The sequence below is a fragment of the Myxocyprinus asiaticus genome, chromosome 30 (genome assembly GCF_019703515.2).
Source record: "Myxocyprinus asiaticus isolate MX2 ecotype Aquarium Trade chromosome 30, UBuf_Myxa_2, whole genome shotgun sequence".
Classification (NCBI taxonomy): Eukaryota; Metazoa; Chordata; class Actinopteri; order Cypriniformes; family Catostomidae; genus Myxocyprinus; species Myxocyprinus asiaticus.
Window position 1 is genome coordinate 4,626,040 of NC_059373.1, and position 18,818 is coordinate 4,644,857.

General features: G+C 37.3%; 2 protein-coding genes across 2 annotated transcripts; both read left to right on the forward strand.

Annotated features, from left to right (window-relative positions):
* The first annotated feature begins 2,810 nt into the window (after positions 1-2,810).
* LOC127420904 (U7 snRNA-associated Sm-like protein LSm10) lies at positions 2,811-3,173 on the forward strand. The gene has a single exon (XM_051663512.1). It carries the CDS (start codon positions 2,811-2,813, stop codon positions 3,171-3,173), a length of 363 nt encoding a protein of 120 aa, XP_051519472.1.
* A 4,506-nt stretch (positions 3,174-7,679) lies between these two features.
* LOC127420901 (protein eva-1 homolog B-like) lies at positions 7,680-18,616 on the forward strand. Its single transcript, XM_051663508.1, has 3 exons — positions 7,680-8,005; positions 13,769-13,905; positions 16,644-18,616. Exons 2-3 carry the CDS (start codon positions 13,839-13,841, stop codon positions 17,066-17,068), a joined length of 492 nt encoding a protein of 163 aa, XP_051519468.1. The 5' UTR covers positions 7,680-8,005; positions 13,769-13,838; the 3' UTR covers positions 17,069-18,616.
* The last annotated feature ends 202 nt before the right edge of the window (positions 18,617-18,818 follow it).

Sequence of the window (18,818 nt, forward strand, 5' to 3'; positions counted from 1 at the left end):
AACGTGTGACAACAAGCCCTGATTTCCTTATCATGTAATTTTTGTCAAAGAATGTGAAAGTAATCCCTCGCTAGAGGGAGCATGAACAGCGGGGCCCTTTTTGATGTCATCACACTGCTGCTCCGTGAGCCGAGGAAGCGTGCGAAACAACTCGTGATGTAAATAACACGATTTCAGCAATGTATAATGCTGCAGGAAAGATAACGAAAGTCATATTTTTACTGAAATATGCATATATGGGATACTTTGAATTCGATGAGAATAAAACATTTGTGTGAAGCAGATCGTGTCTGATCTATAGCAAGTTGTACTTTCTTGGAAGTGTTATGAACTTATTTTGTGACTTCTCTTGCCCCACAATATGTACCCACCTGTATAACCTAATATCCATATTTTGTGTGAAATCATTTCATTAGATGGAATGTATGGAACTCTCACCAGTGGCTTTTAGGAACCTGTAATTATCGAGAATTATGTGCGAGAATTAACACATCAACACATTTATATTGGATATTCGTTAGACATTCGATCCTTCCTTTAACATTAATTGGTATGTAATTGTCTCGTTCAGATAACACTGTAAATCATAATAGCAAAAGTAATGATGATGTTATTTGATAAATGTAATTGTTTTAAGCATCAAAAGTGAAAAATGCAAAACAGCGTTCCAACAAAGGCAATTCAAGTTAGGGAGTGTCTCAAAAGTGCAAAACTATGGGGTTATTTTTGTTTCATATTAACATACAAATGGAAAGAGATTTACAAATAAAAAGTTGGTTCACAAATAAATTAAATCAGATCCACAAATAAATGTAAGGAGTTTCACAAAAATAAAGTGAATTCACAAATAAATAAAATGAGATCTGCAAACCAGAGTCACAGCACTCTCATGAGCATGGAATATAGCACATACAGATAAGCTCCAAGACCGCAAACTTTTAAAGAAACGGACGCCATCAGAGGAATACTGTGACTTATTTATAAACATACTTACTTGTTATAAACATGTGTAGTGTCTTGTTAAATGTCGACAGCTGAAAATTATTATCTTTATAGCTAACCTGATTGACTATATGAGTCTGCAATTTTAATTTTAACAAAGTTTCTTGACTGAAATGTGTCATCAAAACCTTTACTCTTAATGTTACATGGTAGAGCCAAACAGACACACTACTAGACACTACAAAAAAACAAATTATTGGCATAGCAGATCTTGTACATCGTGTAATATAGGGTATTCATTTATGGTTTGTGCTCCTAAGATAATCTAATATGATTCATTTTTTTATAAAGACACTATCTGTACTACTGATCTTTTGTAGTGTCTAGTAGTGTGTCTGTTTGGCTCTGCCATGTAACATTAAGGGTAAAGGTTTTGACAACACATTTCAGTCAAGAAACTTTGTTAAAATTAAAATAGCAGACTCATACAGTCAGCCATGTTATCTATAAAGCTAATGATCAGGACAGTCTACAAATTGGCAATTTTCAGCCGTCAACATTTAACAAGACACTACACATGTTTATAACTGAGAGAAAATGATATGAACCTTAAATCACAGTATTCCTCTGATGGCGTCCATTTCTTTCAAAGTTTGCGGCCTTGGAGCTTATCTGTATGTGCTGGATTCCATGCTCATGAGAGCGCTGTGACTCTGGTCCCACACTGATAGTAGAAAATAAAATATGCTAAGATTGGTCCGAGTTATGTGGCCGTTATCTGACTGGCTTGAGTAGACGATGGGTGATGTCCACCTATTTGTAGATTTGTGTGCACGTCTTGACGCTAGATTTGTTTCAAAATCGACAAATGCATGTAGCGATCCGCAAATGCACAGGAAGCGATCCACAAATAAATGCTGGACAGAGTTGTGTTTGTGAGTTAAAAATATATTTGTAAATGTTTTATTTGCAAATCTCATTTTATTTATTTGTGAATTGACTATTTTTGTGAAACTCCTAACATATATTTGTAAATCTCACTCTTTTTATTTGTGACTTCATTTTATTTTTGTGAAACTCCTTACATTAATTTGTGGATCTGATTCAATTTGTTTGTGAACCAACTTTCTAAAGGTAAATCCCTTTCCATTTTTATGTTAATATGCAACAATTCTATCTCCATACAAAATGCACAAATATCAGTTAAGAGATGCATTATTCCATGACTACATTAAAAAGTGGTTCTTTTTACATGTGTAATGTTTATGTTGGTAAACAAATTAAGATAATTTTTAATTTTCTTATGATTTATATCCCTGTTATAACTATTTAATGTAAACTGAATGCTTTAATTAAATAAATCTATTTAACTTTCTGGCTTTTTTACCTGAAGATCTCACTTCACCTGCAATGTATTTATACACACCTGCTACATATCTTAAACAGCTTTGAGCTGTTAAGTCCTTTTTTGCTAGAAATTCTTCTCCCTGCCTAGTAGGGGGCGATATGCATGAAGAATGTGAATTGGGGAGGATAATTTACAATAAAAATAAACTTAAATATTGATCTGTTTCTCACCCACACCTATCATATCAATTCTAAAGATATGGATTTAACCACTGGAGTCTTATAGATTACTTTTATGCTGACTTGTGTGCTTTTTAGAGCTTCAACATTTTGGCACCCATTCACTTGCATTGTATGGACCTGCAGGGCTGAAAAAGTCTTCTAAAAATCTTCATTTGTGTTCAGCAGAAGAAAGAAAGTCGTACACATCTGGGTGAGTATGAGGGTGAGTAAATCATGAGAGAAATGTCATTTTTGGGTAAACTACCCCTTTAAGGATTTCTCTCTGCACACAGGTGAACATGGAGGTGACCCATTTGATCCGTGAACGCACCATAGCCGAGAACAGTTTGGTGATTCTCTTGCAAGGTCTGCATGGCGAGGTGATTACCATTGACCTGAGAGATGAGAGCACGGCGAGGGGATGTGTTATTAATGCGGACGCTTTCATGAACATCCACTTGGAGGACGTTCTTTACAAGGACCGGTGTGGACGCATGTCCAGTATGGATGATCTGTTTATCACGGGCAGAAATGTCCGCTACATCCACATTCCAGATCATAGGAATATTATAGAGACAATACAGACCCAGCTCGCCAAAATACACCGTGTTCGCAACTTTGGAGCAGGTGGTGGACAGAAAGAATATTCAAAGAAAAAATAGGTTTTGTGTGAAACACATTTTATTTTTTTGAATCAACAATTATTCATTACATTTTTAAAAGAGTGCCCTCATTAAGCAAAAAAGTAATGCATAGTTTAGTTTGATTTTTTTTTTTTTTTTTTGCCATTTGATGACTCTAGTTGTGAAATAGTTGAAAAGGTGATGACTGTTTACCATTTTACTGCTGTTTGAAAATGCAATAAATAATTGGACAATGTAACATAACTATTGATTATGAGTGGGCCTACTTCAGCTTGTGTTTCAAGTTGTGTTTGTGCGTTAATTTTATTGCTTGTTTTGCTTTCTTGTTTGTTAAAGTAATAGTTCACCCATAAATGAAAAATCTGTCATCATTTACTCATCCTCATGCCATCCCAGATGTGTATGACTTTCTTTCTTCTTCAGATCACAAACAAAGATTTTTAGAAAAATATTTCTGATCTATAGGTCCAAACAATGCAAGTGAGTGGTGATCAGAACAGAACTTTGAATCTTCAAAAAGCACATAAAGGCAGAATGAAAGTAATCCATATGACTCCAGTGGTTAAATCAAGTCTTCAGAAGTCCTATAATGTGGAGTTTATTTTAAAAAAAATGGCACTTTAAGGGCTTTATTTGTGGAATTTGTTTACACATTGTTTGCAACTTGTCTCATTTTGTGAAGATGTGAATTTTATGGTCATAAAAACAGAAAAGCTCTATAAGTTAGTAGCAGTATCACACGCATCAACATGCTTTGAGAAGTTAATCGGCCGATATTTGGCCATTTTGGGGTTATCTGCATCAGCCGATAGCCGTGTTCGCTTAGCCGACTGTCAGAAGTATTAACTTTCCCTTCTCTTAGTTTCAAAATCTACCCATAGATTTGTCAATGGATTGTGAAATCTTTTTTATTTTCTTATTTTTTCAAGTTTAAGCAAATTCGAGTAAATAATGCATAAAATAAGTGTTTGTTTCACTTTAGGAATTTTGTGTGCATCTGATTTGCTGTTGTTAAATTGTATTATGTTTATCAGCATTTATATCAGTCATCCTGCTTTCTAGATGGGTATCGGCATCCGCCTTTGAAAAGCCCATATCGGTCGACCACTAGCTGTGAAAATACCTAATCTATGATGATTGCCTGGAATAGCATTTAATGGAAAAGTCTCGACCATAGTTTTGGAAATGAGTCATGCTACATGACAGTCTGTTGGAGACTTCTAAAACTAAATATGGTTAATTGTAGCTAGAATTTTACAAAAGTCCCATATTGAGCAATCAAATGGATCTCAATAGTTAAACCCAACTTGATCCAAACTAAAATTCAAATAATTCTGTCTCTAAAAATGCTCTGCTGCTTTTGTCTCGGCTCATGGTCAATGTGGCAAGAGTGATCAAGGTTTTATGTCTTATTTTGGAACAATATTATTTTTGCTTCCAGAATTCTACATATATTTTGGCATTGGGCATGAGGAAGCGGATTTTTCAGTCTCCACATAATCATCAGCTATGAAATGACTCATAAACCCCATCGTTCAAGCCACATTCACATAAAATTCTGGTAAACACAAACATTACACAACACAAAAATATATACATTTAGAAAATTTAAGGGGTTGACTGTGATTAAACCAGTCAAATTATGCAACATCTCATTTTGTTTTCCACAGAAAAAAAGAAGCTCATGCAGGTTTGGAGCAACATGTGGTTGAGTAAATGATGACAGAATTTTTTTTTTTTTTTTTTTTTTTTTGGGTGAACTACCCCTTTAAAGGAATAGCTCACCCAAAAATGAAAATTCTCTCATCATTAATTTACCCTCATTTCATCCCAGATGTGTATGACTTTCTTCTGCTGAACAGAAACTAATAGATTTTGAAGAATATTTCAGCTCTGTAGGTCCTCACAATGCAAGTGAATGGTGATCAGATCTCAGAAGCGCTAGAAAGCACATAAAGTCAGCAATACGACTCCAGTGGTTTAATCCATGTCTTCAGAAGCAATATGAAAGGTGTGGGTGAGAAACAGATCAATATTTAAGTCCTTTTTTACTCTGAATCTCCACTTTCAAACAGCCCTCCTAAGCACTCTTCTCTCCTAAGAGTTCTTCTTTTGTTTTTGGCGATTCACATTCTTTGTGCATATCACCACCTACCGGGCAGGGAGGAGAATTTATAACAAAAACGGTCTTAAATATTGACCTGTTTCTCACCCACACCTAACATATCACTTCTGAAGACATGGATTTAACCACTGGAGTCGAATGGATGACTTTCATGCTACCTTTATGTGCTTTTTTTAGCTTCAAAGTTTTGGGCACTGTTGACTTGCATTCTATGGCCCTAGAAAGCTGAGATATTCTTCTGAAAATGTTAATTTGTGTTCAACTGATGAAAGAAAGTCAAACACATCTGGAATGGCTTGGTTGTTACTATCCCTTTAACCTAATCTGCATTCCTTCATATATTGAGCTGCCATGTTCATGTCATAAATTTACCAGTCCTGAGGCCAAACAGCATGCAGTTATGTCTCTCTCAGACACAACAAACATACTTATTAGAATAGCATGCATGACCCCAATTTACTGTTAAACTTTACAATTGAGTCACAGCTAAAGGGTTGAGACAACACATGAGTCAGTTTAGTCTCTTCAGGTGCCTAACTCTCTTTAGATTGAAACACAAAGAGCTCTTTTAATCCAACGGTAGCCTGAAGCATCAGGCACTGTGCCCGCTGCAGCTGTTTCCTGTTCTACCCCACGGGGTTAAACCCTGAACACTCAGAGCTCTCTGGCATGTTGGACGTGGCCCGCCCCACAGCCTGGGCGTTTGGTCCTATTCAAGCCTGCACAGGCAGAGAAAGACATCATTTAGGCATCTGAGTCAAAATTAGAAAGACGTTTTACACACTCAAAACAATAATATTAAGATTCACACATTTCAATTTCATAACAAAATTCCATTCAGATTATGTTATTAATTTAAGTAAAAAAAAATTGAGTGCATGTGTAAGCTGTCACATTATGAGCCCTGCATATTACATATGAGGTTTATATTGCTTTGTAAAATATACAGTGGCCCCCAAAAGTACAAACTTAATGTCTGAATGTCATCGCATTAGATACAAAGTATCAAACCAAGTGGCATCTGCAAACAATTAATGCTAGAGCATGTCTCAGAACTAACTTCACTTTTCTGCGTCATTTCTGTAATTACTTTTAACCATACTGGTGTTGTATGAATTCAGTTCCCCTCAAGTTCACGCAGGTGTCCTAGCTGAGTAACAACAGGTGTAGTTCATCACATCAACTAAGTTCCACTAATGTTTGATGACCAGAAAGTGTCCATATGCATTTTATCTTGAATTTTTACCGGTTAAAGTAAACACTGTTTTTAGCATTGGGAACTCCAATTCATTTTAGTGAGTCGGTTCGTTTGGACGTTTCATGTATAATATGTAATATTTCACGTGTAATATAAAATATGATGCTTTCTAGTTTTTATTAGTTTCTTTCGAATAGTTCGTTCAAATGAACCGGTTAAAATCAAGGGCGTAGCCAGGAAATTACTTTTGGGTGACCCCAATGAAATTGGATGGGCCAAATTTTCGCCCAATTTTTTTTATTTTATTTTTTTTTTACAAAATTTCCCTTAACAACAGAGAAGCGGCACATTCAAACAGTTCTTTCACACTTTCAGAAATCAGAATACGTGCATTTTTAAACTACCTTTATAAATATATATTTGAAGTCAAAGAATAGTCTCTAATATTCTGAGTGGGCCTGGGTCTAATTTGGGTGGACCCTGGCCCACCCGTGGCTACGCCACTGGTTAAAATAAACTATTCAGCTATTCAGCTATTCAATTCATTTTGGTGAGTCTGTTCGTTCGGATGTATTTAACATAAATGATTAACTGATTCACTTGAGCGGCAAACCTTTTGTAAGTAACTTGCAGTGTAGCTACTTTTTTAAAAGAGTCGCTTGACTGATTTAAGTAGCTTGTGGTTTTTATATTTGATCATATCTTACCAAAAAAAAATCCTAGATTTTTCATTATGGCTTAAAAACTGTTTGGAGCCACAATATATTGTATAAACTATAGAATAGACTATATATTTTAGGTACTCAATGGTCTAGATTCATGTCCACTTTAAAGAAAACTTTGAAAGCAATACAAACTACATTTAGCACAGCATATGTTCTATATACTGCCTGGGCTTAAACAAACAGACATAGTGTTAATGTGGCCTGCACACCCACACAAAACATTCAAAATACATGTGTGCCCCAATATTAGAGGTTTACACTGATCCAGTAGCCAGCGGGTGTGAAATGTGGCCTGAACCATACTGCCATTCCAAGGGTGTAAATTCTAGTCTCATGCTGTGCACCCCTCCCTTACTCCATTTTCCCCTCTGACAGGAAATGCCTCCCTTTAACCAAAATGCTTTTCTATCATCTTGCCCCAGACAGAGAGAGAGAGAGAGAGAGAGAGAGAGAGAGAGAGAGAGAGAGACAGAGAGAGAGAGAGCGATGTGGACGTGTGATCACAGAGGGCTGCTTGAGTTTCTACAAAGTTTTCTCTGATGTCAGACGTGTGTGAAAGAAGACGTGTGTGAAAGAACAGAGAGACAGAGAGAGAGAGAGAGAGAGAGAGAGAGAGAGAGAGAGAGAGAGAGAGAGAGAGAGAGAGTGTCAGTCTGTTTGATTCTGGCTCAACCGAGGAACTTAAACACCTCTTAGCGATTAGTGTCCCAGCATGGTGAGGTCACAGTACCTTTGCCCTCTGGTTATGGGATTCATCTGTCCGACAGTCCATGTGTTTTATAATGATGGTTCGTTAGCAAAGGTGAGAAATATTTTACTTTTCTTTTTTCTTTTCTTTTTTTGGAGGGCTTTGAGATTTCTATCTTTGACATTTTAAATTGACCTGATCTGATGTCAGTTAAAATTGTGACATAGATGGCTGGATTTGTTTACAGTGTCTTGCTGGCATATTTACTTAAAGGGATAGTGCACCCATATATGAAAATTCTGCTGTCATTATTTACTCACCCTCATGTTGTTACACACCCTTATGTCTTTATTTCTTCTGTGGAACACAAAAGAAGATGTTAAGCACAATGACAAGCGCTCAGTCACCATTCACTTTCACTGTATGAAAAATAGACGCAATGGAAGTGAATTGTGAGCGAGGCTGTCATTCAGCATCAAATCTTTTGTATATTATGCTTATTTTGATATTTAGTGAACACAACTCATCCTGCACTGTTGCTAAGGAACGGTGTGCTTTAAAATAAAAAATATGGCAGAAAAATTACAATGAACTTGCACTGAGGGAGGGAGCTTTGCCACTTTTAGGGGTCAGAATATCACATCACCCGAAACACATCTAAAAACCAGGTGTAAACAGGGTTTGTAGAGACTTGGGGGGAGTGCTCATTTGACTTGGGCAGGTAAGCAATCACGAGTAAACACCCAGAACACTAGCAATGCCTTATCTTCCACCCACAGCACACCAGCATTAAGTGTGTGCCTCGAGAATATTTTTGATGCCCCCGCCCTGACTTACAGCGAAACGATCAAGTGGTACTCTGCCCCCTGGGTGGATGGCGAAACGATCAACATCGCACCCCCCGTTGCATGATCGCATCCTAGTACCAGCCCTGAATCCAACACACTGAACCAAATAAAATAAATGATTCACTTATATTCAGCGTTGGGAAATCCAATTCATTTCAGTGAGTCAGTTTGCTCCAATACTTCATGTAAATTAACTAGATCATATAAATGATTCATTGATTCACTTGAGCCCCGCCCAGCCTTAAAGGGGCTTTCTCTTTTTTTTTTTTTTAATTGCGGCTGTTTATCACTATATTTCGACTCAGTAATATAAAATACAGTGTTTTCTAGTTTTATGTCTTTATATTTATTATATGTTCAATTATATATTTAAACAATATTTTCTTCTTTAAATATCTTCAATGTAGTTAGCTACTTTTAGTTAGTAATTTGTAGTGTAGCTTACTGCTTTTTTTAAAATAGCAGCTGGACTGTAGTTTAACTACATTAAATTATGGGTAGCTTAGCTTAGGGTACATCCACGCTAATTCGTTTTTTGTTTTTTTTGTTAGTGATTTTTTTAAAACACATTCATTTTGCTATGTTTACACCTCTAATGCACACTTGAACGATGTTTTCCTCCACTTACAAGACTTTTGAAAAATGCTCCGCATTATCACATACTTTGGAAAATGATGACGCAGAGCCACTGAAAGCGGAGTTTTCAAAAAATAAAAATAAACAGATTAGTGTGAATGTGCACCACTCAAATATTCTTTCATACAACAGCCTTTAAAACTAACATTTTCAGGTTTGTTTTGATTATGACAAAACTACAATCCTGAGACAATGAGCCCTATGATACCTGACACATGACTTTAGAACAAGATGCTCATACAGAACAGAGCTGGACTCTGATTGGGTGCTTTCAGGTGAATGTACAGAGAAACACATGAGCTCAGCAGCTTTTCCAAGCATCTGCCACTACATGCCTTCTGCAGGTTTGCTCTTCTGGGAATCGGTCTGACGGGTGGGAGATGGTATGCTTCAAAGATGTTTTGTATTTTTGGAGCATGTGGCATACGTCCCACATTAATTGCTGCTTGGAGCAGGACATGACAATGTTAACAAGCTTCTTAAGTAATCTCTCATTCCTGGCATCCTAGTTTGCGTTTGCCATTTGTTTGTGTGAGAGAATACAGTTGGGGTTTGCCAATCCGCACTGACTATCTTCAGAATTGGAGGGGCTTCACAGAGTGATGTTGAGTCCAGGAGGATACAGAAATACCTGCTTGAAATTTTTAACGTCTTGAAGCATTATCTCTCAAACACCCCAAAGGAAAATTGAATTGCTCAAAGGTTGATCTTTCAAAGCTGGATTAACTTTGTCTCAGGTGTTTCTCTTAACATTGTTTGGGAGAAATAAAAAGACACAATTACGACACTGGTTGATAAAAAGTACAAATAAAATGAATGTGGAGGATATACAGCTCAGATAATTTGGAAGAATTTGATGAGAAATGCTTGCTTAATTACTGAGATTTTTTACATTGATTGCTGACTTGCAGGCGAGTCTAAGTTTAATATGAGACACTATTTCGATTTCTTCTTGCATCTGAGATTGTTAAATCTTTTGCTTAGGAGAAACACCTCATGTGTGTCTTTTTTTTTATCAACATCTATAAAATATTTTAATTATCTATAAAATATTTCTCTGGGCATCTTTGAGGAGGTTTAGAGGATTTTAACCATGAAGATATGTAACTGCAGTGAACACAATGTACTTTGCTCTAGTGTACTTGAATGTGTGCCCTTGTTCTGCCAAGAGCGTGGCAGAGAGCGATCAAGGCGGCTGAGACTTTGGGAGTTAATGGTGTAGATTAAAGTTTGCTGTAATTACAGGCCCCAAGAGGAAACAAACAGGAAGGCAATAACATGGCACCTCTTCCGTGATCTCGGCATGGTCGCAGCGACTGTGGATTTTATGGTGTGGATGCTCACAGGAAGTCGCCTTATTTAAAATCTCATGGTTTTTATTGTTTCCTCATTGGTGCTAGAGGAGATTCTCACCCAGCACACATCCAAGACACGTGTAGCTCTGACTGACACCTTGGGAAATCCTGATCCCAGATGCGTTGCATTTACTAAGTTCGTTTTTAGTTCTGTTTAATTTTCGATTTTTCCTTTCAATTTTGTTCAGCTCTCTTTATTATTCACACTGTTCGTTTTTAAGGCTAATTTATACTTACTGGGCAAACATACTTTTTTATTTTGCCTAAAATTACAGGTGCATCTCAATAAATTAGAATGTCGTGGAAAAGTTCATTTATTTCAGTAATTCAACTCAAATTGTGAAACTCGTGTATTAAATAAATTCAATGCACACAGACTGAAGTAGTTTAAGTCTTTGGTTCTTTTAATTGTGATGATTTTGGCTCACATTTAACAAAAACCCACCAATTCACTATCTCAACAAATTAGAATACATCACAAGACCAATAAAAAAAAACATTTTTAGTGAATTGTTGGCCTTCTGGAAAGTATGTTCATTTACTGTATATGTACTCAATACTTGGTAGGGGCTCCTTTTGCTTTAATTACTGCCTCAATTTGGCGTGGCATGGAGGTGATCAGTTTGTGGCACTGCTGAGGTGGTATGGAAGCCCAGGTTTCTTTGACAGTGGCCTTCAGCTCATCTGCATTTTTTGGTCTCTTGTTTCTCATTTTCCTCTTGACAATACTCCATAGATTCTCTATGGGGTTCAGGTCTGGTGAGTTTGCTGGCCAGTCAAGCACACCAACACCATGGTCATTTAACCAACTTTTGGTGCTTTTGGCAGTGTGGGCAGGTGCCAAATCCTGCTGGAAAATGAAATCAGCATCTTTAAAAAGCTGGTCAGCAGAAGGAAGCATGAAGTGCTCCAAAATTTCTTGGTAAACGGGTGCAGTGACTTTGCTTTTCAAAAAACACAATGGACCAACACCAGCAGATGACATTGCACCCCAAATCATCACAGACTGTGGGAACTTAACACTGGACTTCAAGCAACTTGGGCTATGAGCTTCTCCACCCTTCCTCCAGACTCTAGGACCTTGGTTTCCAAATGAAATACAAAACTTGCTCTCATCTGAAAAGAGGACTTTGGAACACTGGGCAACAGTCCAGTTCTTCTTCTCCTTAGCCCAGGTAAGATGCCTCTGATGTTGTCTGTGGTTCAGGAGTGGCTTAACAAGAGGAATACGACAACTGTAGCCAAATTCCTTGACATGTCTGTGTGTGGTAGCTCTTGATGCCTTGACCCCAGCCTCAGTCCATTCCTTGTGAAGTTCACCCAAATTCTTGAATTGATTTTGCTTGACAATCGTAAGGCTGCGGTTCTCTCGGTTGGTTGTGCATCTTTTTCTTCCACACTTTTTCCTTCCACTCAACTTTCTGTTAACATGCTTGGATACAGCACTCTGTGAACAGCCAGCTTCTTTGGCAATGAATGTTTGTGGCTTACCCTCCTTGTGAAAGGTGTCAATGATTGTCTTCTGGACAACTGTCAGATCAGCAGTCTTCCCCATGATTGTGTAGCCTAGTGAACCAAACTGAGAGACCATTTTGAAGGCTCAGGAAACCTTTGCAGGTGTTTTGAGTTGATTAGCTGATTGGCATGTCACCATATTCAAATTTTTTGAGATAGTGAATTGGTGGGTTTTTGTTAAATGTGAGCCAAAATCATCACAATTAAAAGAACCAAAGACTTAAACTACTTCAGTCTGTGTGCATTGAATTTATTTAATACACGAGTTTCACAATTTGAGCTGAATTACTGAAATAAATGAACTTTTCCATGACATTCTAATTTATTGAGATGCACCTGTATGATGTAATGCACTTTTGTTCTGCTAGGGTGTTCCTTTTGGTGATATTTGTCCCATTCTGGGAGAACTCAGCTAATCAAAGGGGTGGTTTGAACGTAACATTCTGTATTTACATTTGCGCGTACCAGCTGAGGAGATTGTAGCTGGCTAGGTTACTCCACGTTAACGCTAAAAGTAATGCTAACATTAAAAGTTGATAGTTTTGAAGCCTGTTTCAGCTCAACGCAACTTTGCCTCGCATAGTAAAAACATTTTGTGTGCTAAGTTTGCCTAGGGAGCTTTAGTTCGTTCAGGGAAAAGATAAGTTTTCTGTGTATTTTAGGACAAAGTTAATGCATTGACTGACATAATTTAAATATGTTTAATAACGTCAAATTTCTCAAGCCTATCTAGTGTTATCACCATCTAGCGGCATTTGAAGGTGGGTAATAAAGGTTTAAAATTTTATAATTAACTGTGTTAAAAACTAAAATTGATTTCATTAATAATTGTTAAAATTGACAATTAATAAAATAAATTGTAAAAAATTAATTAATTTAAAAAATCAGTTTTGGAGTCATGAAAAGTAGTTTAGTTTTAAAAAAAAAATTCAGATATGTTTATTTCTATATTTACTTTCTTTAGTTTCGTATACATTTTCAATTTAGATTCTGTTAATAATAATAACATTGATGCAGGACTTGTGTGGTTCCGTCACATGACGGTTGAAGTTTTCTTGGGAAATCCTGATCCCAGATGTTCAGCTTTAATCCTCCCCATCCTCACTTCCTTCTCAGAGAGAGTGACACAAGCTGGAATCTTCCCAGTTTCCCAGGGAAGAGTCCCAAATGGACCCTGGGCATGCATGTGAAAGTCGCCATCGATTCTAGTTTCCTGTGGGAAAAATGGGAAATCTGTCAGCGAGCGGAGAGTGAATCTTGGGTCATTGCAAGAACAACAACAGTTACAAATGGCCTGTGTGGAAAGAAACGGATACATTTCTGCTCTGCTCATTCAGGCAACAAGGCTAATGGCACAATTAGTGCAATTAAAAGGGCATATTTGTCTAATTGTGCATGGAAGAGCGTGTTTGTTCAGTGCTGTTTGTTTATGCAAGCATCGCAGTTATCTAAAAAACTAATATGTTAACCATACAGTTCCCCTTTATAAATCATCTATACAATACATGTGTTTTTCGCAACAGGGGCTGACCGTGGTGCAATAAATTAACAAAAAGAAAATAAATCGTCTACAGCCCGCCAGAAAGAATCAACATGAACCCAATTCGGAAAGACATGGAGCTGCTGAGTCACAGCATGGCTACTTATGCCCATATAAAAGGTAGGACCACTCACCATAAACACCTCATTACAACCCAGGTTAAGACATCAAATTCTGAAAGGTACACCTGGTTGAGATCTGATATAGAATTGGATCAGTTTCATTGAACTTTGTTTTTAAAATAAGATTTCCTCACACTTCTTACCCCAAGGACAAAACAAAAGCCCATTCCAAGGACATCTGTTGGATTTGGCTTCACACTTCTGAAAAAATGGCTTAAGTGTTTATCAAAGAGAAAGGGTGAAAGGGTGAAAGGGTTTAGGGTGAAATTAAGGTTTTTATTAGTCTTGTTAATGTGCAAACCATACAACAATAGAAAAAAACTGAAGAACTTTAATCTTAAACATAAGGGTTTAACACCTAAAGTTGATTAAAGAAATAATTTCTTTCCAAGAGCCATTGTTCTTGGGTTGGCTATATGGTTCTTTATAGATTAAAAACGTTTTTGGTCATACATTATCGGTTCTTTATGTGAATTTACGGCAAGTTTGCAAGTGTTTTCACACTTAAGATGCCTAAACTCAGACCCCTTTATGTGGAGTAGAAATGTCTACTGAAGTTCTCTCTGCATTTACACTATCACTGACCTCAAATTTGGGTTTATTAGATCTTATTTCAGTCCATTAGTTAAGAATGGGTCTCAGTCCACTTTCCATTCACACTGACATCTGGACTAGAACCTGGAACATGGCTGAGATGGTCCCAGTTCAGTTCCATTTTGAAGGGGTTTGAGTTAAGCTATAAATTCTTGCTGCCCATATCTCAGACCCCTGAATATTAGTGTAAAAAAAACTAAAGCACCAGTAAATCGATGGTTTTCTAAAGGACTAGAGAATAGACGTTATTTGTGGAACTTAAAGGAATAGTTCACCCAAAAATGAAAATTTGCTGATAATTTACTCACCCTCAGACCATCCAAGAGGTATCTGAGTTTCTTTCTTCATCAAAACAGAATTTAAGATTTTTAGGATTTCATTTCAGGCCTCCTCCTCTAAACAATGCAAGTGAATGTACTCCATTTTTTGATGGTCCAAAATGCATATTTAGGGAGCATCAAAATAATCCACACGACAAATAAAGGTCTTCTGAATGCAAACGATTGATTATTTTGAGAAACAAAACAATACTTATATACTTTTTAACTACAAATGTTCCCTTCCGTACATCTCTGTGACGTGCGCTCATGAGACGGATGACGTAAGCTCGTTGGTAAGGTCACGCATCACGTGGAGGCGGAGTCAGGAAGCGTGTCATTGTTTACAAGAGAAACTTGTGCCGTTCACAAAGCAAAACAGTCCAAAACAATATAAAATAATAAAACAAACAAAAAAAAAATCATTTCCAAATAATAATATATATGTAAACAATGACACGCTTCCTGACTCCGCCTCCACGTGACGTGTGACATTACCAACGAGCTTACGTCATCCCTCTCATGAGCGCACGTCACTGAGATGTACGGAAGGGAACATTTGTAGTTAAAAAGTATATAAGTATTGTTTTGTTTCTCAAAATAATCAATCGTTTGGGTTCAGAAGAACTTTATTTGTCGACTGGAGTCATGTGGATTATTTTGATGCACCCTAAATATGCATTTTGGACCGTCAAAAAATGGAGGACATTCACTTGCATTGTTTAGAGGAGGAGGCCTGAAATGAAAAGTGTCCTAAAAGTCTTAAATTCTGTTTTGATGAAGAGAGAAACTCAGACACATCTTGGATGGCCTGAAGGTGAGTAAATTATCAGCAAATTAAAATTTTTGGGTGAACTATTCCTTTAAGAAGGTACTTATGTGACATCAGACTCTAAAATCCTTTTTTGTTTCTGACTTTAACCTTTATTTTTACAATTGTTTTTCTCTTTTCTCTACTTCTTGTAGATTGGACAAACTGGTACCAAATTCTAACATTTTTCAGTTGTGGTGGCATTTAGAGCATTGAGATTGTATTCTGGCTTAATGCTGCATTTACGTTGGAATTGCTGCTATTACGAGATGGCAACTGTTGACGTCCAGGGACCTCAGAAGTTATTAGTTTCTATGGCAACAGTCATAATGCCAAAATGGCCAAAATATTTATAACTACATTATTCACCTCTATATGTTGCTGGAAAATGTTTAAGAACAAATAAAATGCTCCAGGTAACAATGGCATATCATATGTGTTCACTTTTATTGTTAAGGCCGCTGCCATATTGGTTCTTTTTACATGACATCACGACTGTTAAGCCTGAGCTTTCATACGGTGCGTTGACGTCAAGTCGGATTAACTGCAATTACGAGATTCTGAATTGTACAAAACATTCATGTCTTTGTAAAAATCTTAGTTACAAGTTGTGCTTATAATGTAATTACAATTTGACTGTCGTGACGTCATATAAAACGAATTAAACTGGCAGCGGCCTCAACAGTTTAAGGTAGTTTACATATATTTACAGTATGTTTGATATGCCATTTTTATTATAGCAAGTGTTACCTGGATTGGTGTCTTTGTTCTTAATTTTGCAAGAATGCAAATTTTACCACACATAGATCCACTGACACACATGAATCTCGAATAATTTCCAAGGTTCAAGGTCGTGACAGCTCCAAGTAGAATCTCTGAGTTGTCATCTTTTTTTTTTTTTTTTGCAGTAATTCCAACATGACGTGAACACATAAGTGGAGTTAGGAATATATGGCCATAGTCTACATGATCTTTTACTCATGATTCATTATTCTCCCCATGTATCCAACACAGAAAACATGGAGAGTTTTGCGCTGTACTTCATGTTGGGCGTATGTTCGGGTCTTCTCCTGGCCCTGGTCCTCCTGATCCTCGGCATCGCCTGCAGACCACACTTAAAGAAAAAGACACCCTCATTACCAGACAAGAGACGCCTTAAAGAGTCCAGCAAGGAAGAGGAAGACAAGGATGAGGAGGAAAGTGAAGCTGGAGATGTTGAGGACTTAGAAGTCCAGACAGTCACTGAGAGCCCCATAAGCGATCAGAGTGACTGGAATGGGACTATTAAGAGTGTAAACGTCTTTACTTCAGCAGAGGAGCTGGAGAGAGCCAGGCGATTGGAGGAGAGAGAACGTATCGTCCGGGAGATCTGGCGGAATGGACAGCCAGATATTTTGGTGACCGGCTCGGGCACGCTTGGTCGAGTTCACTATTGCTAGTGCCACGATTTCTCTCATGGACAACACTCTCTTCGTTTGAAATAGATCTGAAATGCCAAAGGACATTAAACTATGCAACAGACTTGGATGAAATGCTCCTTTAAAGACACCATGAAATAAAAATGGGAGTTTTGTGGCTTTTGGTCCATACGCATTAGCTTTTGCAGCTGTCGATGTGCTAGAACAGTGGTTCTCAACTGGTCAAAAATGGGTTGGAGGTCTGTTCTGATATGGTGGCGGAAAGAAAGGACAAACAATGCAAAATGCAAATAATAAAATGAAACTAAAAGTTTAATGCATAATTAGGATAGTAAAACAGGCTTATTAACTTTCAAAAGGGTGGAGAATACGCTTCCCATATCTTTTTGTTGTTGACATCAAATGCTGCACGATCAATCAAGTTCTACCATATTTTTTCTCAGATTTATCTGTCCTAATATGGTTAATACTACCGCAATATCTGGGCCAGTTTTTGTTTCATTGGGTTAGGCTGGTAAATCGCACTCCAATTGTTATTTATGCATTTGTAAAATTTTAAACGATCATTTTCAGTCTGTCATGTTAATAATTCGGCATATTGTTGAATCTATGCAGTTCATGGTAACATTCAAGGTGCTGTAAGCGATTTTAGCATTCTGAAACTTTCACTTGAGCCAATGAATTAGCCACGCCCCCTCGTTCCAAAATCCCGCCCTCCAAAGATAATTTGAGACCAAAACTGAGCAAAAGAGTAGCACTGTTTGTTCCTGTGGCTGTCAGATTCAGTAGTGGTAGTAATTCTGTGTTCTATTCAAAGTCGTATGTAGGGTATTCCTTCTTGATATTTCTGATCTCTGACCATAAAGTAATTCAGCTGTATGATGTTCGGAATACCAGACAAACTGGCAATGCTCCTGTTATCTTAACAGTTGTTCAATGCAACTAAGTTGTGGAGGATAAGCGATGCTATGCAATGCTAGCATTTTATTTTATTTTTTACAGGTGTACGATTATCTAAAGAGATTATAATTAATCATGTTTTACACACCGATTTTGAAAAATGATTGCTAAATAAGTTGTATTATTATGTAATGTTAGAACTTTGACTCATTTATGCTTTTTATTTGCTTAAAAGTGAATGTTTATTATTACAGTTGCCAGCATTCGCCACTGAATAATTTTCACATGCAAATGAGCTTTGCCGCAAACTCTTCACTGTCGCCAAAGGTTTGCTGCAGGTTCACCACTACCGGTGAAGAGCTGCAGACTTCTGGCAAACATTTGCGGTGAATAACAAACTGATTTGCATGTGAAAATAATAAGCGGTGAATTTGCCACAAGTTTGCAGCAATTTTGCGGCAACTCTAGATTACATGCAGCTCCTATCTACTTGAATGGGGAAAGGCCAAAATCTCCCAAATGGTTGGTCAGGATTACAATCAAAGAACATATTTCAAATCAGCAGTCAAATCCAAGGGCGTAGGATTTGGATTGAACATTGGGGTGGGGGTTACAATGTAAAGAATTTACATGTTCCCATTGATCACGGTATAAATATGTGGGGGTGGGGTGGGGTGGGGGGTTCTGATAACAATAGCATCATACATTTTGCTTCTTTAGCTCAGATCACGCAAAATAACACTATTTTTCCAGGTTGGTCCAGCTAAAGCGCATGCACTTTCTCGTTCACTGACAGGCGATGTCTGTATCTTAAAGGTGATTGGCTCTTTTTTTTTTTTTTTTTTTTTTACATCCGCCATATTGGGCGTTC

Excerpts from the sequence above, each read along its gene's own strand:
- LOC127420904 (XM_051663512.1), top strand. The coding sequence starts at position 2,811 with ATGGAGGTGACCCATTTGATCCGTGAACGCACCATAGCCGAGAACAGT.
- LOC127420901 (XM_051663508.1), top strand. The coding sequence starts at position 13,839 with ATGAACCCAATTCGGAAAGACATGGAGCTGCTGAGTCACAGCATGGCT. Across the intron at positions 13,906-16,643 it reads TACTTATGCCCATATAAAAG|AAAACATGGAGAGTTTTGCG; the intron begins GTAGGACCACTC and ends TATCCAACACAG.